This window comes from Pongo pygmaeus, chromosome 1, assembly GCF_028885625.2.
Source record: "Pongo pygmaeus isolate AG05252 chromosome 1, NHGRI_mPonPyg2-v2.0_pri, whole genome shotgun sequence".
Lineage (NCBI taxonomy): Eukaryota > Metazoa > Chordata > Mammalia > Primates > Hominidae > Pongo > Pongo pygmaeus.
The window spans coordinates 65,013,652-65,036,917 of record NC_072373.2 but is presented as its reverse complement, the minus strand read 5'-3'; the positions used below and the strand labels follow the sequence as shown (position 1 = coordinate 65,036,917).

The 23,266-nt window shown below is 35.8% G+C and overlaps 1 protein-coding gene across 5 annotated transcripts in view; it reads right to left on the bottom strand.

The window, feature by feature from the left end:
* The window catches only part of EDEM3 (ER degradation enhancing alpha-mannosidase like protein 3), a 65,627-nt gene extending 42,930 nt beyond the window's left edge, over positions 1–22,697 (bottom strand). For 4 of the 5 annotated variants that reach the window (XM_054475158.2, XM_054475196.2, XM_054475181.2 and 1 more), the window contains exons 1-6: positions 22,315–22,697; positions 17,370–17,415; positions 5,525–5,625; positions 4,940–4,979; positions 2,406–2,518; positions 710–863 (exon numbers count right to left, since the gene is read on the bottom strand). In XM_054475158.2, the coding sequence (XP_054331133.1) occupies positions 710–863; positions 2,406–2,518; positions 4,940–4,979; positions 5,525–5,625; positions 17,370–17,415; positions 22,315–22,472 (612 nt within the window). In that variant the 5' untranslated portion in view covers positions 22,473–22,697. The remainder of the gene's footprint in view (positions 1–709; positions 864–2,405; positions 2,519–4,939; positions 4,980–5,524; positions 5,626–17,369; positions 17,416–22,314) is intronic. The other variant, XM_063648124.1, reaches the window with a different exon arrangement.
* Positions 22,698–23,266: the final 569 nt, after the last annotated feature.

Genomic DNA, 23,266 nt, shown 5'->3' with positions numbered 1-23,266 from the left:
GCCGAGATTGCGCCACTGCACTTCAGCCTAGGCGACAGTGCAAGACTCCATCCCCCCAAAAAAAAAAAAATAATAAGCCAGGCATAGAAAGACAAATTTTGAATGTTCTTACTCATTTGTGGGAGCTAAAATTTAAAACAATTGATCTCATGGAGTTAGAGAGTAGAACAATGGTTATCAGAGGCTGGGAAGGGTAAGTGGTGGGGATGGGGAATAGGGGATGGTTAATGAGTACAGAAACAGGTTAGACAGAATGAATAAGATACAGTATTTAATAGCACAACAGAGCGATTACAGTCAACAGAAATGTATCATACATTTTAAAACAACTAAAAGAGTATAATTGGAATGTTTGTAACATAAAGAAATCATAAATGCTAGAGGTAATGGCCACCCCATTTACCCTGATGTGATTATTATGCATTGTATGATTGTATCAAAATATCTCATGTACCCCATTAATATATACCTACCATGTACCCATAGAAATTAGAAATAAAACTTTTTTAAAGCTTAAACTAATCTAATTATCACATAACTTAGAAGTATAATCAGTTAATTGAAATGAAAATATAAATTTGTTATATAGCTTTGAAGCGTTTTTTTTCAGCCTCAAGCTGGTGAAGAACAATGGCTCTGATCACAAACCTTTGTTTTGTAAAACAGCAAAGAAAGTATATAAAGACTCTATTTTTTCAGAAGTACTTACTCTTGGATAAGGAAGGCCACTGGTAGTGTTGAAAGCCGGTAAAAGTTTGTAACCTAACTGCTTTGCCATTTGGAGAAGTTCATCATTGTACCACTGCATATATTCACCTTTTTCTTTCAGCATGATCGCCAGGGAGTGCCCACCCAAAAGACCCCTAGGATCACAGAGATGAAACATTATCCATATCTTATAGACAATTAGAAGTTACCATGTAAAAAGGTGTGGGTACTTTCTTATACAATTTAACATATTTAAGGAAAGACAAAAATTATTTAAACATTATTTACTTAACGCTGTTCATTTTATGGCAAACCATTACAATTACAGAGTCAATATATTTTTTTAAAAATTAGATATTCTATCCTGTTGTGAAGTGTTTTGCGTTCTTAAATAGCTTAAATTTTCTTAAAATCCGAGATACTACATTTAACAAATCTAACAAATATTTTAACAAATTTTAAATTTAAAAATTTAGTTGTATCACCATGAAGTCTTTAACTTAGAATATTATTTAAAACATAAAAACCTCTCGCTCTAGATTAATAAACTCTGTGTAAAACCACATAACAATTTCTTATATTTAATTGAAGAGTAGACTCACTTTGACAAAGAGGAGTTACAATAACAAACATTTAATCAAAACTATAAAAATTAAATAATATTGAAACTTGAACTAATAAATCCTGTAATTTCATCTTTTTAAAATATCCTGGCCAGGTGCAGTGGCTCATGCCTGTAATCCCAGCACTTTGGGAGGCCAAGGCAGGTGGACCACGAGGTCAGGAGATCGAGACCATCCTGGCCAACACGGTGAAATCCCGTCTCTACTAAAAATACAAAAATTAGCTGGGCATGGTGGCAGGTGCCTGTAATCACAGCTACTCAGGAGGCTGAGGCAGGAGAATCACTTGAACCAGGGAGTCGGAGGTTGCAGTGAGCCAAGATCGTACCACTGCACTCCAGCCTGGCAACACAGTGAGAGTCTGTCTCCAAAAAAAAAAAAAAAAAGGCCCAAGAGCATTTCAAACTGTTTGTTGAGAGGTAATCTTATAAATTCAGTTTCATTTGGCTTACCTGAAGAGGTGCTTGGCTATGGTTAACAAACTACGTAAGCTGGTGAAAATACCTGTGATGAAGCTGACTAATGTTCAACCTATATTTCCTTTTTAACAACATACAGATATTACCTTTGAGTCTAGAGACGTCTGCGAGTGATTAAATACAAGGTAATGCCACAGACTCTGTGTTTCATAATGTTCCAACTTACATCTTTTAAACACAAGAAACTTCTTGCATGATTACCATCAAGAAATAAACAGTATATCCTAAACTTTTCTGATATTAAAATTACAGACTGGGCGTGGTGGCTCACGCCTGTAATCCCAGCATTCTGGGAGGCCGAGGCAGGCAGATCACTTAAGGTCAGGCATTCGGGACCAGCCTGGCCATTAGGGTGAAACCCCATCTCTATTAAAAATACAAAAATTAGCTGGGCTTGGTGGTATGCACCTGTAGTCCCAGCTACTCAGGAGGCTTAGACAGGAGAATCGCTTGAACCCGGGAGGCGGAGGCTGCAGTGAGCCAAGATTGTCACTGCACTCCAGCCTGGGTGACTGAGCAAGACTCTGTCTCAAAAAATATATATAAATAAATAAAAATAAAATAAAATTATAGCTTTAGTGTCTTTCATACTTACCCAAGAACTCTGATGTTTGTTTCAAAGACTGATACGACTACATCGTTATCTAAATTAACATCTCTTAAAACTTTTCTCACTGCATCTTCAAATTCTTTAGTTTTATTTAATACCTGGGAGAAGAAAATTATGAAATAAAGTTCTTTTCTACCAAGTCAAGGAGAAACATTCTTAGAATGAGCTATTAAAAATCAGTCTACTTTAAAACTCTAAAAAGTGACACACACAAATAATATTTCTAAGTATATTATAAAAATGTAATAATGTCTAAAACTAAAAAAATTAAGTATCTAATTATATAGCATCTTTATACACTTCTTTGCATACACTGAAATATTATGAGGACTTTGAAGCTACCATCATCAGACCTGTTAACTGGGTTCTCATGACCCAGGCAGGCTACATGAGGTGAGTTCCAGTAGAATTTGGTTTCTAAGTCAAAACAAAATTAAAAACCATCCTATTCACCAGATACATTCTAAAAGTTGCTTTTATTCTCAGAAGAAAGCACTTTCTTCAAGGCATGTTCAATTGGTCCTAAACTATACATCCCCTGCTAGCTTCACTCCATGGATGCCCTGTTCACTAAGGAGGCTATACAATGTTGTGGTCATACAATGTTATGGTCATGCCCTGATTTGAATTCTGGTTGTTTCACTCACTACCTTTGCTATCTCAGCCAACTTACTTCCATTTCTGAGCTTGTTCTTTCATCTATAAAAAGAGGAAATACCTACTCTTATAGGGTTGTTTTCTTAAATAAGATAATGTATGTAAAATGATTTTAGTAGAGTGTCTGACTTAAGGGCTTAAAATAATTACAACTATTAACCATGCAGATCTAGAATCCTGACTAAACTAAAAACTTCGTGGATTCTTGCAATGGGCAGCAAAAGTAGTCCCTGTCATCACACAGGCTGCTATGATTTTTCAGTCTAAATTAAGGCCGCACATGAGATGTTACCTAGAGCCTAGGTACATTAAAAGTAGTTTTCCTTTACTTAACTGTTTAATCTCTCCTCATTTGATAATAATTTGTTGTGCTTTTTCACTTGATTTGATACGTAAAAATTCTAATTTATAAAACATTCCATAAAAGTATCTCCCTAAATTCAGTAAAAGTAAAATTTAGGGTAAGTCCTGACTAAAACATAATATGAAAACTGATTTTAAACTGACGGCTCTCCCTTCTCAATCTCAAAGTCCACATCAAGTGGGCAGCAATAAATGCAGGCACATACAGTGCATCTATCACTTTTGGAATGAGACATAACTGTTCCACTATCCTCACCCTCCATACACATATACATTTTAGTATCACTTTGTTAATCTAATTCTTCTCCCTGGGTTTATCTCCTGGGAATTTTTGCCTCTTGAACTCTTCTAGCTTGTAATCAGACTCTTCCATATGTTTTCTTTAAGGCCAATAAACCAAAAACAAGGCACACAGTATTTTCTCTTTCTCATAGTTACTGTAATATAGTTACTGTAATATAGTTCTCATAGTTACTGTAATATAGTTTGCATATTCCATTCCGAAACATGAAGCTGTGACTTTCAAACCCTGACTAGCTAAAAAGATCTAAACAATCGTGATTTTTCTCAACCATAACATCTTTTTGAACCAAAGAGCTTTGGAAGGGATGCCCAGTCCCACTCCACAACAACTGAATCAGAATAACTTAGGAGGACCTATTTTTTTTAAATCACAAGTGATCCTCCTAAGCTGCTTTTAGAGTTGAGAATTTTCGTTCTTAAAAAAAAAAATACTCCAGTGAAAGAAGAATACAAAAACAACATTGAGAAGAGAAGCCTAGCTCCAAAAAATTTCTGACACCCCAAAGGTTTTTTGTTTTGTTTTTTAAATATTAATCACCACTTGGGATATTAACTGGAAGTTGAGAATTATGCCTTAAGGAAAATTCTCACAAAAGCCTACTTTCATACCATAATGATCTAAGAGTAAAAAACTAAAAAGATACTATATTTAGAAATCATGACATCTGTAACTCAATCTTTCCCTCTGTCATCACAAACAGTCCTGAACCAGAAATAAATTTCTGTACTATACGAGGTTGAAAAGGAGTACCAAGAAGTCATCACCTGATGCTAAAAATCACTGCTGGGAAAAATTAATTTTTGGCTTATGAACACAGCAATATAAAGATTCTAATTTAACAATTTTGATATCATTTTGGCATGTCATTATGGAACAACATCAATGATGTTTTCTAAAGTTACTTTTTTCCAATAGCTTCAACCTCCTTGTCCAAAGAGGGGAAAAAAGGACCTTCCTAATTAAGGTGCCATTACATAAGCTGACATTCCCATAAATTATTTGGATATCTCTGTTATATTACATAATTCCATTTGACCTCATCAACTCAACAGTGTAAAAATTTATTTAGAAGCAAAGATCAGAATATCTTTAATTCTGAAGGCTTCTATTTCATACTTACTGTGTTATGATCATATTCACAATACTTAAGTGTGCATACCATGAATAAAATAAATCCAAGAAGAGTCAAACCTACCACAAGGGTGTCCAAAGAATCAATCAGTGTCAGAGAAAATCTAAGAAACAAGTGTAACAAGATATAAAACGTTAGAATCCTAAATAGTTTATGAATGTACAAGTAGACTTATCTATATTCTATTGACTGGTAGTTTCTATAAATTAGTACTTCCATGTATCTATAGTACAATGTAACCTATAAAGCTCTGAAAGAAACTGAAAAGCCTTTACATTTATGTTCAATGAATCTACGTATCTTCAAGAGGCATAGAAACATTCACTAGCTCTGAAAACAAATGAAAATATTAAAACATCAACAGTCCAATGTGCTAATGACTTTATAAACATTTTAAAAGTTACATAAAGGTTACATATATTTTAAGTTATATGCAGCTTAACAACTAACTTTTCTCTGATCCAAGATGTAAACTGATTAATCTTTTATAAATGATAACAGAAGGGAATAAAGGAGCATAATGTAACACATAAAACAGTCTTTAAAATTTAGCCAATCCCTAGAAATATTATTATATGTAAACTGTCTCTAAAAGTCTAAGACTTGAGAACTCTGAGATGCCATGCCATGCCCCGTGTTAATACTCACTTTCCCAAGGCATCATCAACGTCACCGCGACTTGGCTCTTGGCCTCTAACTCGACCTCTACAGGTTAAAGGCATGAGTTCATCAGCAGGGTAAGCATGTTCCTGCAAGGAAAACTTTAATAAGTCACTAAGGAAAATAAGAGAAAGCACACATCATTTTGAGAACATAACTTTTTCACAGTTAAAAAGTAAAATAAAAGTTAGTCAAAAGTTGTACTAAATTTACACCCTGTGGAATCTTTTAAAAAATCTTTAATTATAAATGTAATACATGCTTGAAAAAAAGTCAAACAATACCAAAAAAATTTCTTTAAAAAACTGATAATCTGCTTCCCCTCCCCTCCCCAATCTCACTTCCTAGAGCTAACTACTGATAAGACTGGCATTTATCCTTCCAGATTTATCCCACGTACATTCAAATACATACACATATATTATTCTAAAATTTTATTTACGAACAGGTGTTCATGCCATATGCACACATTGCTCTAAAATTTGTTTACTTAAATCATGGAGTTTTCTTCCCATGTTTTTAGAATGTTACAGATGTACTCTATTCTAATAACTACAAACTGATAACATTAGCTAATATTTAATGAATACTTATATTCTAAGCGCTATTCTATCTATATATTTCAGTTAATTTAATTGTCACAATGCTCTGAAGTAGATTCAATTATCTCTAATTCATGGATGAGAAAACTGAGGCCCAGAGAAGTTAAGTAAGCCTAGATCACACATCTAGTAAATGATCCAGAATTCAAAGCCAGGTACCCTGACTCCAGAGTCTATCCCCTTAGCAGTGCCCATTCCTCAAAGTATCCCTTTACTGATGAACATGGAGGTTGATTTCAATTTTTTACTATGTAAACAATGATGCAATAAACACCTATGTGCATGTATCTTTTGAACATATGCCAGTATTTCTATGTATCAGATACCTAAAAATAGACCCATTAGGGTCAAAGGTATGTATAACTAATTTTTGGTAAATGCTACAAATTGAGGACACCAATCTACACTCAATTACTTTCTCACTAACATAGGAAATGATCAATAGTTCACATTTTGCCAATCTCCTAGGTAAAAGATGGTATCTAAAGATTCATTACTAATAAGGATAAACATCTTTTTGTATTATCCATTGCTATTTCTTTTTTGAAATGTCTGTTTATCTTTTGCCCATCTTTCTATTGGTTGCTTTTTTTGGCCAAACGAGACTCTCATACATTATGTTTGTCACATACAGTAAACATTTTTCTCTTTTGTTTGGCTTTTAACTTTATCTTGCTTTCACCTTATGGTTTCTGGCTTTCAAGCATGCTTAAAAGGATACCCTGAGCCTCTGAAAACAGCACTGTTATAATTTTTTTATATTTAGATATTTACTCCATCTGGAATCTATTTTCATTTATAATATGAAATAGGAATGTAACTGCATTTGCTCCCCAAAAATAGATAATTTTCTAAATACTACTTTTAAAACAATCCATCCTTTCCCCAGTGGCTTGAAATATTGAGTTCATTAGTTCTAAACTTTTCACGAACACGTTTCTGTAGTATTTATTCATTCTACAGACTTATTTGCCTATTCCTACTCCAAAACCATTATTTGAATTATTTTATCATTAAAATTATTTTAATTTTAATAAAATTCATTTTAATTAATTAAAATTAAAAGTAATAATTTAAATAATTAATTATAAAAATTAAAATTAAATTTTAATTATTTTATCATTAAAATCAATAAACCATTATTTTATTATATAAAAATTATTTTATTAAGTTTACTCTTCTGGAGAACTTTGACATTTCCTTAAATTTTACTGAAATTTTAATTGGAAGAACCGAATTTGGGGAGAATTGATAACTTTAGCAATTGAGTCTTCCCCTCTCAGAATACAGTAGGTCACTGTATTAATTCAGATCTTCTTTTATAAATTCAGTTTCATCCTATAGGTTGCACATATTTCTTAATATTTATTAATAGGTACTTTATAGTTTGGATTACTGGGATTTTTGTTATTTTAAGAATGACCATGACAGATCATTTCTGGTGTAGGTGGTAATGAAGTACATGGAGGAATCTTCCTTCCCTACCCACTACAAACACAATGAAATGCTAAATAAATGTTATAAATTATTTTTTAATACATAGTTGAGCTTGAGAATAAGAAATTTTCAAGTACCAAAATTAAACGGTGGAGTATAGAAGATAAAGCTGCACTGACCACAACATGGGGATTAGGAATAAAGACAGATTTTAGCGGGAGTTATGTTAATGCCCAAAGGACATAGGAGTTGATGCTGGTGGCCCTGCATACATGGCCATGAGCCAGGGCTAGGCTCTTTAAGTTGGGTGGTTGTTTTTGTGAAACTGGACTAGAATATTTCTACCTACTTGCCACGGGTCTTAACAGAAAAGAATAAAAACAATAAAGACCTGCTGATCTTTATATTTCCTTCACCAAGGGACAGTTTCTGAAAGATTTCTCTAAAATTAATAAAATATAATTATGAGAAATATTTTGAGGTTAGAATCGTGTTAAGTACGTTTCAACTTTAGGTAATACTAATTCCCTGTGCCAAGAATAATAGGATGAACATACTCATAATTCTCCCCCTCAATATAGGATTTTTGTCAGTTATGTTATTAGAGGGAGTCTCACTTTGTATGGTCTCACTATGCACAAGTTTCAATTACTACAATTTCGTTAAACACCCAACAACATGGTTCAAATTTCAGTTATCATGATATATTAACTGTAATTACATAAAACACAAACTTTGATGCTAGCTCTTTAGTCCACAAATCACTACGTAAATAACATGCTCATCATGATCGGCGATCAATCACATTACTTCTTTCAAAGTCTGTCAAGTGAATGATCACTCTGTTTACTCAGTTCACACAGAGATGAGTGTATGTTGCCTCCTAGTCACCCCGTGATAATCCTACGTAACAGTTTACAAAAATGAACAATCAAAGGGGAATTAGCCAACAAACATGAGAGTTTGGCAAAGAAATAAAAGGTGACAACACGAAGTGAAATTTGAATTGAACATAAATGAGGTTATCAACAAATTTTAGCTGACCAAGGGAATGTCGACACTTTCTCCATTCAAGAGACTACAGATAAGCAGCCACAGAAACTCAATAAAGGCCAAGTTATTGACATACATTAAGAAAGTGGTGGTGACATAAAGGTTGAAGATGTCACAGAAAAAGCTATGCCCACAAAAAAACTTCCCATTAAAGAAATCCTCAGAGATATTTCGTGACACTAAAAGAGCAAAGGACAAAATATTTGAAGCTGATCCAAATTTAGGAGTATGCCAATTCACCAAGTACAGAAAAGATGCCTCCTCTGTAACTGAAGTTATACAACGAGAAGGCAGCAAGGCAAGCACTGTTTAAACTACTCTTAATGAGTTTTTTGTTTAAAAAATAATAATAATAAGGCCAGGTGCGGTGGCTCACGCCTGTAATCCCAGCACTTTGGGAGGCCAAGGTGGGTGAGTCACCTGAAGTCAGGAGCTCGAGACTAGCCTGACCAACATGGTGAAACCCCATCTCTACTAAAAATACAAAAAATTAGCTGGGTGTGGTGGCAGGCATCTGTAATCCCAGCCACTTGGGAGGCTGAGGCAGGAGAATTGCTTGAACCTGGGAGGCAGAGGCTGCAGTGCACTGAGATCTCGCCATTGCACTCCAGCCTGGGCAACAAGAGTGAGACTCCGTCTCAAAAAAAATAAAAATAAAAAATAAAAAATAAAATGAAAGCACTTTAAATTTCAATGTTTCTAATATTTTTAATTACCATATAGTAAATAACAGTTTTGCTATTTTTTTCATTTCTCTTATATTTATAACCAGCAGAAAGAAAAGTTTTGATGCTTTGACAAAGACTTTGAAGGTTTATAACATCTACATTCTGGCCTGGAACCGTAATTCCCCAAGTTGCTAGTGTTAGAACTCAAGTGGAGTTGATGCACAGCATTTTTCTAAGGCTTCTCCAATTTCCTAGTTTTTACTTTGTTCATCTCTTGATTGCCTGATATACTCAGGTATTTTATTGCTTATTTGTTTTAAAATAAGAGTATCATGGGTATTGTAGTTCTCTGATATTCCTGGGTTAGGCTGTCTTTTGCCTTATTGGAAGAAAAATTTGAATGGTTATAAAATGGCTGGAACAGTTTTTTTTCCTTCAGAAGTTTGAAGATACAGTTCTATACTCTTCTTGCATTTGCTGGGTGTTGCTATGGCAAAGTTTCTAAGACTAGAGTGGTCTTTTGTATCTTGTATATGACTTGTTTTTATTATGTGAATTTCCATACGATTCTTAATTCTTGAAATTCAGCAAAAAAACTCCTGATTCCATGTCCAACTCTCTCCTACTGCCTCTCAGTCAACTTATTTAGATTCTAAACTCATAGCAAATTAGCAGCAAAAATACAGACTAGTGGCCAGGAACACTAAACACATAGGAAAGGGAAGGAAAAAATACACACAGGAAGGGCGGGGGGGAACTTTTAAAGCAGGCTAAAGAATACTTTGCATTGAAGATGGCAACCTTTCAGACATTTAGAAAATTGAGTGCTCTGTAATGATCCATTCCTGGGTAGAGGATTCTAGGCAACACATGTTTTGATAGCATCAGAATCCACATACAGCTACTAAATTCTGAGTTCAATACCATGTAATTTTAATACTATATATAATATTTCAGCATAAATTCCTAATTACTTTTTTTGAAACGGAGTCTCACTCTTTCACCCAGGCTGGAGTGTGGTGGTACAATCTCAGCTCACTGCAACCTCTGCCTCCCAGGTGCAACAAGTCTCCTGCCTCAGCCTCAAGAGTAGTTGGGATTACAGGTGTGCCACCACACCCGGCTAATTTTGTCTTTTTGAAGAGACGGGGTTTCACCATGTTGGCCAGGCTGGTTTTGAACTCCTGACCTCAGGTGATCCACCTGCCTCGGCCTCCCAAAGTGCTGGGATTACAGGCGTGAGCCACCACTCCCAGCCCCTAATTACTTTTACATGTATCTTTTCATGTGTCAAATTCCTGACTACTCTTTTATGTGTCAATTCCAACAGAACTGATTTCCCAGAATGTACATTTTTATTGCTTTATAGTTTTATATTTAACACATATAAACAACACTTAGAAGAACTACAAAAATTTTTTAAAGTTCCTAACGTATTTTGAAAGAATCTTTGTAAAACATCATTCAAATGTTAATTAGGTTGTAAACAGTTCCTAACTATTTTAAACACTGCATAGAAAACTTCATACTGCTGTTTTTTAGGGTTTTGTAACACACACACACACACACACCTCTGTCTGAAATTAATATAAATTCAAACTCTAAATTAAATATTAAATTCAAATCCTGAAATCAATCTAGATAATAAAAATATTAATAGCAATTGCAACCCAGAATAATCAAATAAGGGAGTTTCAAACCAGGTGTAAAAATACTTTGTCTCTTTGTTTCAAGATTAAGAATAAAAATACAACCACACCTTTTTCTTTGGGTTAACCACAAAGCAAACTACAGACAGTTTGCACAAATTCAGAGCAATGCATACGTGGCAAATTAACAGCCTTATCGAGCTTCAAACATCCTGGCTTTTTGAGGCACAGTAATACCTCCTCTCTCTTCACAGTTTATTGTTGAGGGATAAGTAATTCGTACTGATATGACTCAGAGCCATGAGAAACATTTAATAATTATCACTCAGAAATAAAACTCAGATGATAAGAGAGTCCTATATAAATTAAGTAGGACATGTGCCTAGCTGAAAGAGCAAAAATAAAATAAAATAAAACAAATCATAATAGACCCTCCATATCAGACTCTAAATTTACTAGGGCTTTGAGGTAACAGACTTCTGCTCTAAACCACTCAAGTCAAAGCAGCATCAAAAACTGACTCTTTCTCCTAGATCTGGTAACTTCAGCAATTTTAAAAAAGAACAACAAAGCTGAAAGACTTAAACTGTCTGAGTTCAGGACCCACTATTAAACTACAATAATCAGGACAATGTGATATTTGTATAAGGGTAGATAGATCAACAAAACAAAATACAGAGTCTAGAAACACACACATGTATATATGATAAACCAATTTTTTTACACATATTTCAAAATAATTCAGTAGGGAAAGGATATTATTTTCAACAAATGGTGCTGGAATAACTAGACAGCCACATTAAAAAAATATATAAATCCACCTTTACCTCACATCATATATAAAAATTAACTCAAAATCGGTTATAGATCTAATGAGCAAGCTAAAATTATAGAACATCTAGGAAAAAAAAAACAAGAAAAAATTTGTGACATTGGGCTAGGCAAATATTTTTTAGGTAGGCTATAAAAGGCATGAATCATAAGAGAAAAATAATAAACTGGACTTCATCATAATTTAAAGTATTTGTGCTTCAAAAGTTCCTGTTAAGAAAATTAAAATGTAAAGCACAGACTGGGAGAAAATATATCTAAAGCATATATTTTATAAGGGACTAATATCCAGAACATATTAACTTTTATAACTCAGTAATAACAGAACAAATGACAAATATATATATATATATATATGAATAGCAAATAAGCATATGGGAAAATTTTCAACGTCATTAATCATCAGGAAAAATCAAATTAAAATCACAATGAACTACCACTATACACCCAACAGAATGGCTGAAATTAGTAAGACTGGAAATACCAAGTGGAAGGGCACAGAATAATTAAAACTCATACACTGCTGGTGGGAAATGCAAAATATTATAGCCATTTTAGAAAAGATTGGCATTTCTTATTAAGTTACACTTACACTTACCATATGACCTAGTAATCCTATTCCTAGGTGGGAAATATATGAAAATGTATGCCCAAATAAAAACTTGCACTCACAGGTTGACAGCAGCTTTATTAATACAATAATAACCAAAGACCAAAAATAAGTCAAATACTCATTAAATGGTGAATGGACAAAGAAATTATGTTCTATCAAATCAACTAATACTACTGAGTAATAAATAAGAATTACAATATATCTCCAACATTGTGTTCTATCAAATCAACTAACACTACTGAGCAATAAATAGGAATTACAATATATCTCCAACAACATGGATAAATCTCAAAAGCATCATGCTAAATGAAAGAAAGTAAATCAAAAGACTATGTACTGTATGATGCCATTTATACGAAATCCTAGGAAAGAGAAAGGTATAGTGACAAAACACAAATCAAGGTTGCTAGGGGACAGAGGTGAGGAGAAGGAATTTACTGCAAATAACTATGAGTTAAATTTTTGGGGTGATGAAAATGTTCTGTATCATGACTGTGATGGTGGTTAAACAACTGTATACAATTGTCAAAAAACAACTGTGCACTTAATTTGAAATTTTATTGTCTGTAAATTATATCTAAAAAAGATGAATTAGCTGAACGATCTGGTTCTACTGAATTAAAATTCTATGTAGAGTATCAGAGTGTGATTACAAAATGTTTTGAGAGGATACTATAGAATTTCTTGTGTAATTTTGGTAGGGTTTTAGGATGTTTTGAAAGCAAAGGCCAAGGAACAATGACTCATGGATGATAGTCCCACAACAGTCTCCACAAAAAGAGGTAAATATAAATTTATATCTCCCTCACTCCCATTAGCACCATGCCTAAAATACTTTGTTTACAGAATTACTGTTTCTGATGAATGAACCATTAAAGAGAAACACTGAGTACAGAATTTCAGACTGGGAAGATGAAAAAATTTCTAGAGATGAATGCACAACAATATGAATGTACTTAATGCCACAAAACTGTAAACTTAAATGGTTAAAATGGTAAATTTCATATTATGTATATTTTACAACAATAAAAATTTTTTTTAAACATTGGGGGGTAGGGGAGAGGCATTCCAAAAAAAATGTACATATATCTAGAAATGCACAGGAAGTTCACTTTAAAACAGTTCCTTTGGTTTGATTAATAAAGACTATTCTGTTGCTTTCACAAAATCAAGCTTAATAGTGGTTATTAGGTATGATTCTACTAAAGGAAACTGTGCTTACCAACTCTATCCAAGCTTATTTTTAATGTTTACGGCTCTTACCAGAATATAGTTTTTGCTTGTAACAGTTTGAGTTGTCTAACACAGACAGGAAAAACACTGGGAGCTCCAAAAAGGTTCTACATTTGGATGGCCCAAATACATGTCATTTTGTCACCCAAATTAATCTGCAAACTAAACTGAACACAAATACTCAAAATATGCTAACAGAAGCCCTAAAGTGACTGTGGCCTGGGGTTAAATAAGGTCACACAAGAACTGTTAAGATAAACATCAAATTCATGTTATTTGGTAAACAAGAAAGCCATCTGTGCAATTCACTGTGGGTAAACTGCAGCCTGACTGGGGCTAGAGATTTGTCAAATGTAGTCGTTATAATATTAATAGTTATGCCAATAAGTGTTAAAAACCCAAAAACCCCTAGATTTAAGTCCAGAGATGGCAGAGATGTAGTAATCTACCTAAAGCTGGCAGGACATTTTCATTAAGAAATAGCATTAATAGAACCTTCTATTGCATTAATAGAATAATATGCAAAGGGCATATGCCAAGAACAGGAAAGAACGTTGCGCTTTAAGCAAGTTCTATGTACTATCTGGAGAACAAGTTCTGAGTTACAGGCTAAGCGGATTTTAGGAGGGCAATTTCAATTTAGGCAGGAAATAAATAATAATGATAGTAGTAGTCGTTATCAGTAGCAGTAGTAAATTCTTACATCATGCTTCCTATTTGCCAGACATCAGTTCTAAGCACTTTCATTAAATTAACTTGCTTAATCTTTCTAACAACATTGTGAGGCAGGCAAACCATTGTCTTCATTTTGCAGAGATGAAGAAACAGGCTCAGGAAGACTAGGTAACTTTCCCATTGTAACCCAGATGAGAGGTGGCAGAGCCATCTCAGGGTGTCCTGTTCAAGTCCAGAGTTCTTGCTCTTAATAATACTATATTGCTTATCTTTGGAAAACACCACTGCTTTCCTGGGAAGCAAGAAGGTTAAACGAATTGTTCTACTGTAGAGCAGACTGGAGAGTAGTATTAGAAAGAACTAGTGAGAAATGAGGAAAAACTTTCAACATTTATTAAAAGCCTGCCATGTACCAGGCATTTTATATTTTAGGATAGTAGGCAACTGACTACAAAAAAGTAAACGACTTACAGGCCCTGAAATTCACCTTAAACTTGTATTTTTAATTAAGTTTATTATTTCTTTGCATTTAAAACACAAAGATATATCACAATGATCAAATGCAAAAAAATACACATTATTTTACTTCATCTTCGCAAGAAGTCAATTCAGTTCTTTCAAAAAAATTTGCTAAGCATTTATGTACCAGGCAGAAGACATATAAAAAAGGTGAATGTATTAAAAATTGAAGAAATTGGTTCCTGTTCTTTAAAAAAAAATCTATAGTCTACAATAACTCTTTGCAATTATTCTCATTTTACATAGAAAGACACTCCTCAGATGGGTTAAATAACCTGTTTAGGGTCCAACCTGTAAATAGCTGAGACAGGATTTGAACTCAAGCCCTTCTAACTCCAAAACCTATACACTTTTACCCTACAGAAAGCTAAAAGTATTTCTGAGTGTAGTGACGGGAAAAAAATTTCCAACTGACTTCAAATGACAAATACAAGGCAACTGTATTCTCTTTAATATTTTAGAACTGTGTCATATTAGTTGAGAACTTGAAAAGAGGAAGTGTAAATTCTAGACTAAATCTTGGGTTACAGACCTCACACAGATTGAATATAGAAGAAGTACACAGCAAGAGTCACTCATATTGTAAAATAGTTGAACATTTTAAAATACATATTACAGTGGACATGTATGGCCCCACTGGAAATACAGAAGACAATGTTACTTTCAGGAGTTCCCAGTCTTCGAAGCTGAAATCCCTCTCTCTTAAATCTTGTAAGTAGTTAATTGTAGCAGAAAGTTACTCAGTTAGGTCCCAATAGGCACAGGCCAGAAAGTCCTCTGAAAGCTGCCCTCAGTACCTGCACTGTCACAAACCTACTGAGTGTACTCTATACTTAGAAAAAATGTATTGATATAACTTTCTGCCATTGATATAACTGTTCTACCTAAAAAGAACAAGATATTAAAGATACCATGCTTTATAAAGAGATGATCCTATTCATTGTGAGAAACTGAACTTATTCAGCTATATGCTATTTTATTTAACTTTGGAACTGCATTCATGAGTATGCATTTATGAGATGGCTAAGGTCTGAGGGTATAGGATGGATCCACTTGGCCATCTCAAAATCATCAGCCTAGACTTGTTAAATTATGCTTTGCCCAAACTGAATTAACCAGGGATAAATGATTTTGAAAGAAATAAGGGTTGACATATGGGTGACAAAAAAAAATTAATTAAAAAACAGAACGGGTGTAATGGCTCACACCTATAATCCCAACACTTTAGGAGGCCAAGATAGGCAGATCACTTGAAGTCAGAAGTTCGAGACCAGCCTGGCCAACATGGTGAAACCCCATCTCTACCAAAAATACAAAAATTAGCCAGGCATGGTGGCACACACCTGTAATCCCAGCTACTCAGGAGGCTGAGGCAGGAGAATCACTTGAACCTGGGAGGTGGTGGCTGCAGTGAGCTAAGATAGTGCCACCACACTCCTCAGCCTGGGCGACAGAGCGAGACTCTGTCTCAAAAAAAAAAGAACATTAAGGGAATGACTGAGGTCTTGAGAAATAAATTTGAAACTGTGTTTTTAATGTTGAAATATATCCAAAAAAAATCATATCCTAAAAACATTAAGAACTCAAAATATGCTCTCTCCAAATTTACAATATAAAAGAGAATGAGGATTGTCAAATATAAAACATGTTTTAAAACTAAAAATGCATAAATTATATAGATTTAGATGTTCATAGATAACAATGATGTTGGTATATGAAGATATTTGGTTAATATATGATAAAAAATGGATTCACAGAATCAGTTGAAAAATATTTCAAGCAGAACTAAAGCTAGTCCTCTGCCAAACTTTCCCAACTACATTTTATAGGTTGTAATCATAGAAGAAAATCTGCTGACATATTTTAAAATGTAAAAACAAGGTTATAAGAGATAATTTTCAGGATAATATGATTAAACTCTTTTTAAATTACAATTTATGTGCAAAATTTTTTTTGAATTCCAGAATTTGCTAGCTATTTCATCTACATTGTTGCACAACAGATCTCCAGAACTTTTCATCTTGTAAAACTGAAACTGCTATTCAATCTTAAGTGAGCCCTAAAACATTTTTAAATAATATGAATCAGCAAACTAGAAAGCAAAATATATTCAGTGCAGAGTCCATGAGGATACAATTAGGACAGAGGCTAAGTAATAGTTTCTCTTTTAAGCAATGGTTTTCTTCAGTGTATAAATATTGTAAATTTTTTTTTAATTAAGATAATAATTTCCCTTAAGACCAGAGACAACATCTTCTTCATGTATATATCCACAATATCTAGCTATATAAAGCACTCAGTGATAATTGTTGATGGCATCCAAGGAAGCTATTTAAATAACGAAGTTTCATAATCTAATTTCAATTTATTCTTATCTGTTCAATAAACTGGTTCCCTAAAAACTACTACCAGAAAGACTATTTTTGTCCTGTTTTTTAAAAACTTCCTTTTAAAAAATGTAATTGTATTGTAGGTTTCAAAATTCCCAGTTGACTGTGCTCACATAATAATCAACTCACATAAATGGTAGGTAAAAATAAGCTTCCTACTTACCATATAGTTACCATAAGCATGATCAAACATTTCCAGTACTTGATTCCTAATTTTAAAAGAGCAGAAATGGAAAAAAAAAAAAAGGTAAGTATATTCTATTTATTATCTTTCAAAAAGTTAATTTTTCCTCATAAAAAAAATATACCAATAAAAACAAAAGAAAAATTTAGGTAGAAAGGGTCATAAACAGAATCAGAAACTACAACAGTTAGCAGACAAGCTTTCATGAACTCACCACACAGAGCTGAGCCAAATTTTAATGATTACTAGTAATTTATGTACAATTCATCTTATAATTTTTCCTAAGAAAACTGATGAATGATAGATGCCATCATCAGAGAAGGAAATCTGATGCAGAAAAACAATGACCTCTTAACACAATTATTTAACATATCTGTCTTGAAGGAGGGGTTTTGCTGGACAGCCCTTAAAAAGAACCATTATTATTGCCATTTATTGCTTCCCCTATATGTTCTACTAAGAGAGAGGTACACGGGTGTGTAGTGACATGAAATAACAACGCTTTATGAAGCCTCTGCCTTTGAACTTACATTGAATAAACCACTAATGCCTAGTTTAAGTACATATTTATTAATATGTTTGTCACATTTTCAAAAGATACTTTTTATGATGTGCTCTACTCTAAAAAAAACTGTCAAAAATCAAATAAATATTATTCACTTCAAAAATGAGAAAACTAATGCTCAAAAAGAGAGTTGTGCGTTTTGGCGAATTCTGTTTCACAAAATCTCCGTAACCATTTTTTTAAATGGAGATGTCTGATCACTACACCAGAATTTTACTAAATCAAAACCTGTAAGCTTGCGACTGAGGAAGCAGCCTTTCAATTAAGCACTCTCAAGTTCAGGGACTTGAGGACTACAGGAAAAAGTACAAGTTATTGGTATGACTAGACAAGGCCAAATAATTAGCAAAGGAAAACACAGCTTAACAATTTTTTATTAACTTTTTTTTTTTTTTTTTTTTGAAACAGGGTCTCACTCTGTCACACCTAGGCTAGAGTGCAGTGGCACGATCTCGGCTCACTGCAACCTTCACCTCTCAGGTTCAAACGATTCTCCTGCCTCAGCCTCCCGAGTAGCTGGGATTACAGGCGTCAGCCACCATGCCTGGCTAATTTTTGCATTTTCAGTAGAGACAGGGTTTTACCATGTTGGCTGGGCTGGTCTCGAACTCCTGACCTCAGGTGATCCACCCGCCTCAGCCTCCCAAAGTGCTGGGATTACAGGTGTGAGTCACCACGCCCAGCCTATTAACTTTTCTTTTACCAAAGTTCCAATCACTGATGGCAAGAATTGAAAAAAGTGTTAAAGAAATTGCTAACTATATTTTTATTTGCCTCCTGTTATACTGCAACTGTCATTTTTAAAACTATAATCACAGATTATGAAATACTGGTAATAACAGAGCTAGCAAACAGAAAAGACCTCAGTTCCAGATCCTGACTATGAAGACCAGCAAAATCAAGTACACTCAAACTTGTGAACAAATTAAGTCCTGACAACATATGAATAATAATCATTTAAAAACACTTCATTATTTAAAAAAGGACCTTACCATCACTTTGCTAAAGCACTAGTTCTTTGTAAATTTACATATATATGTTTATATATATATAATTTTTATATTTGTGGTTTACAGCTCTAGACTCTTATCCTGTCCTAAGCAGAAAAAAAAAAAGTTTAAAATGTCCCTTTCAGGAATTCATATCAATGAATGGAAGATGGAAGTTCTTTTTTTTTTTCTTTCCCTGAAATGGAATACGAGATTATTACCAAGAAGTAGAAATTCCTATAATTGGCAATGGTAGTGCCTAGACATGTATATTACAAATGACATAAGCTTTAACTTGCTAACTCAACTTTACAAGCATTCAATTTTCAAGATTATAAGTAAATCATGATTGCATACAAGGAGAATCCTTACATTTATGCAGCATATGATGAGCAAATTTTAGAACACATATTTCAAAGTGGAGCTATTTAATATCATTGCTCTCTCTGACTTACACATAGAAGCCTAACAAAGTCACATTTAAATACAGAATGGTATAATAATTACTATATTGAACAGAAAAAAAAGTTTCTATAATGTTTTATCTATTCGAAAACTGGATTAAAATGTATTGGAAATCAGACCCAGTTAAAAAATTACACCACTCTTCAGTAATTTCTCTAAGTCAGCTTTTTCTCTTTTTTTGAGACAGAGTTTTGCTCTTGTTGCCCGGGCTGGAGTGCAATGGCACGATCTCGGCTCACTGCAACCTTCGCCTCCGGGTTCAAGCGATTCTTCCTGCCTCAGCCTCCTGAGTAGCTGGGATTACTGGCATGCGCCACCACACCTGGCTAATTTTGTATTTTTAGTAGAGAAGGGGTTTCTCCATGTTGGTCAGGCTGGTCTTGAACTCCTGACCTCAGGTGATTCGCCCACCTCAGCCTCCCAAAGTGCTGGGATTACAGGCATGAGCCATCATGCCAGTCCAAGTCGGCTTTTTCTAAAGTTACGTCTCCTGCCCATGTGCTACAGAAACTGGATTGTTTTCTACTTCATTCTTTAATGAAAACATAACATTAACAAAATATCCTGTTGCAAAATTTTAAAAACCAAAAAGCTTATTCCATGAAGGATAAGACTACATATAACCAGCTAAGTAATTCCACAAAGTATAAGTTATTGAGCAATTGCTTACTATTCATGACAATTCCAGTCTTTATCATCTGTTTGGTTTGTTGGTGGGGAGGGAAAGGGGTGGGGCATTTTCTGCTTTTTATCATGAATCATTATTTGGGCTTAAAAAAATGTACAGGTAAATCTAATGAATCAAAGTTCAGTTTTCTGAAAATTCCCAGAGAAAGCAGTCATATAATTGTGTATTTGTCGTTTATAGCTCTAGATTCTTACCCTACCCTTACTCAAGGGTAGAGCAATCTAACAAGCCTAAATAATTGTAATTTCACTTTCATAAATGATCTCAAAATTTGAGCTGAAATTTCAAGCCAATTTGGTTGAACTTTTCCAGTTAAAAACTAATTTTGGTCAAAAATGATTTATTCAATGACTCTTTTACAAATAAGTTTTTAATAAAAAATGGAGAAAGGGTAGTGATAGTCAAATAAGATTCTTGTGGTTCTTAACAGACTTGATACCTCTCTTCCAAGTCTAATGAACGTGCAACACACTGGAGAGAGCCTGGCTCTAGGATCAGACAGGCTTGGGTTTGAATACTGGCTCTACCAATCACTAGCTCTGCGGCTGAACAAGTCAACCTTGGGTCTCAACTTCCTCATTTGCAAAATGTGGATCACATTCATTGGGAAATAGGAAGGAGTACAGAGATAACATATGTAAAGTATTCACAGAATGAGATATTTGGTAAAACTTATCAATGATACATTAAATTCATAATGAGAGAAAATGTAAGATACTTATTAGAGTTTATTTACTGGTAATTTTATTTTGATGGTTGATACTTCAACTTTTTTCCATCAAGTGATCTTTATTGCTATTTAGAAACGAATACAAGACTCTTTGCAATGATTTAAAGTACATAAAGTAAGACCTGATGGTTCCACCACCCCTCCAGCCTAACCCCATGAGATAATCTTCGTTCCACTTTTTTCTGAGCTGAGGCATTTTTTTTTCTTTAAAAAAAAAAACATGGGATGATACTATACATATTATTCTACAACTTGCAATTTTTTTTGTTTTGGAAATATATTCTGGATAGGCTTCCAGTGACATACTTCCTTCTTCTTAATGTCTCAATATTATTCCATAATATGAACGTACCCTATTCAACCATTTCCTCCAAGGAAGAGTTGTTCTTTCAAAATGCACTTTTTTTTTTTTTTTCGAGACAGAGTTTCGCTCTTGTTGCCCAGGCTGGATCTATCTCTGCATTAAGAGTGCTTTTATTTTCTTAGGGTAGATTCTCAGAAATAGAACTGATGAATCAAAGAGTGTGCACAATTTAAATTTTAGTAGATACTACCAATAAGTTACAGCAATTTACACTCTCACTAAGCCTTTTTTTTCTACTGCTTAACTAACCAGAACTGTATCCTTGTGTTTTGTATTATATTTACTAATCTGATGGGCAAAAACCAGCTAGCTCCTCGTTTTAATCCGCATCTCTTACGTTTATGGAGGTTGAGTAACTTTTCATGTTTATTTACCACTTCCATTTCCTCTTCTAGCTTAACCGTTCATGCCTTTCTCCCATTTCCTACTGGTTCTTCGCTTTTTTCTTATTCATGTGTAGGACCTCGTGTATGTATTACTCTGAATTAAATGGTGTAAATAGAATTGATAATTTTACGACACTTCCAAGACGGATAAAAACTACTGAATAGGCATACTTGAGACTTTTGAATAATTTCCCCCCAAACATTCTGTTCTATTATGAAAATACAGTGCAAGAAAACACTGCAAGGAAATAGTAAAATGTGTAAAGTTCAAGTTCCAATGAACGCCCCCTTTTCCGTAACAGGTGTAAACATCATTTCCTTAACTACTGTGAGATCAGCAACATTTTCCCAGCTGGAAGCTCACTTGTGCGAGAAAGCTAACCATGCCTCGGTCGACAGGCAGCCAACCGCAGGACTCCAGCGCGCTGCGATGCGGGCTGTAGCCCCCTTCTTGGACCACTGACATGGCAGCCGCGTTGACACACCACGCCTGGCTTCAAGGAGCCTGCACATGTCACCGGCGGCCAGGGCGACACCCCGTCAGCTCCCCCGAAGTCAGGTCGCGGGCGGCGGTTCCCACCTCCCCGGACCCTGTCCACCCCTCTAGGGTTCTCGCGCGGCAAGAGCCGTTCCATTCGCGACAGGAGAGGCCACTACGCGACCAGGTCGCAATGACAGGCACCCCTCCTGTGGTCAGCCTCACCGAGAAACCCACCCCAGGCTGCCAGCACCCTTACCCAAGTTTCTGTTTCTCCTCCCTACTCATGGGCTCGGCCCCCGCCGTCCACACGGAGGTGGCCGACACCAGGCAGAACGCGGCCGTCGCCGCCACTAGGCTCCATCGCGCTCGCTGGGGGATCGGGGACCCACAGCCCCGGCCGCCGGCTTCGCTCATGGCCCGGCGGTTCCGCGCACGCGCAGCTGCTACGCCCGGCCGGTGAGACACATTGCTGGACGCTGGTGGCCACCGGGCTGCTAGCCGTGCCGAGACGGGGCGGGATGCGGAGTAACACGGACGGCCGCCGGCGCCAAACTGTTTCCCGAAGCCACCACGCCGGTCCCCAGCGCCAGCGCTGCCACCGCCCTCCGCCCTCAGTATCCCGGAGCGCCTCCCCCAGCTTTCCGGTGTCGTAGTCTAGGAAACCGCCTCCCCAACGTTACTTCCGGGTAGGACCGAAGCCGTAGAGCCTCAGGACCAATGGAGACCTCATGGGAGAGGGGCTGTCTCCGGCGACTGGAGAGGGCATTGGCCAGGAGAAGTGAGACGTGGACAAAAGGCGGGACTGGGAAGGGATCTCTCGCTTCGACCCGCCTCCGACCCGCGGAGTTGCCGCCTGAGGACTACCAGTCCCAGTGTGCACTGCTTCCTCCCCGGCTCTCCCGCGAGCCGACTCGGAGCCGCGTCTCTCGCTTCTACCCAGGATAGGCGCGCTGCACCCTGGGACTTGTGGTCCTCCGAGGTCGCCGGTGGTTGCTAGGATCCCACCTCCCCCTTTCCTCGGCGCTCTGCAGTCAACCCTGTCTCGGTGGGCTGCGGAGTCCCGGGAAACCCGTCAGCTGTTTATCTCTCTTCCTCAGAAAGTTGTTTCCCAGAGAGCTGGCTGAATGAGGCGCACTGTCCCCAGGTCAGTGCTTCTGCGTTAGGGAATAGTGTTGGAGTAGTCGTCTACCCTCAGGGAAGTTCCAAAA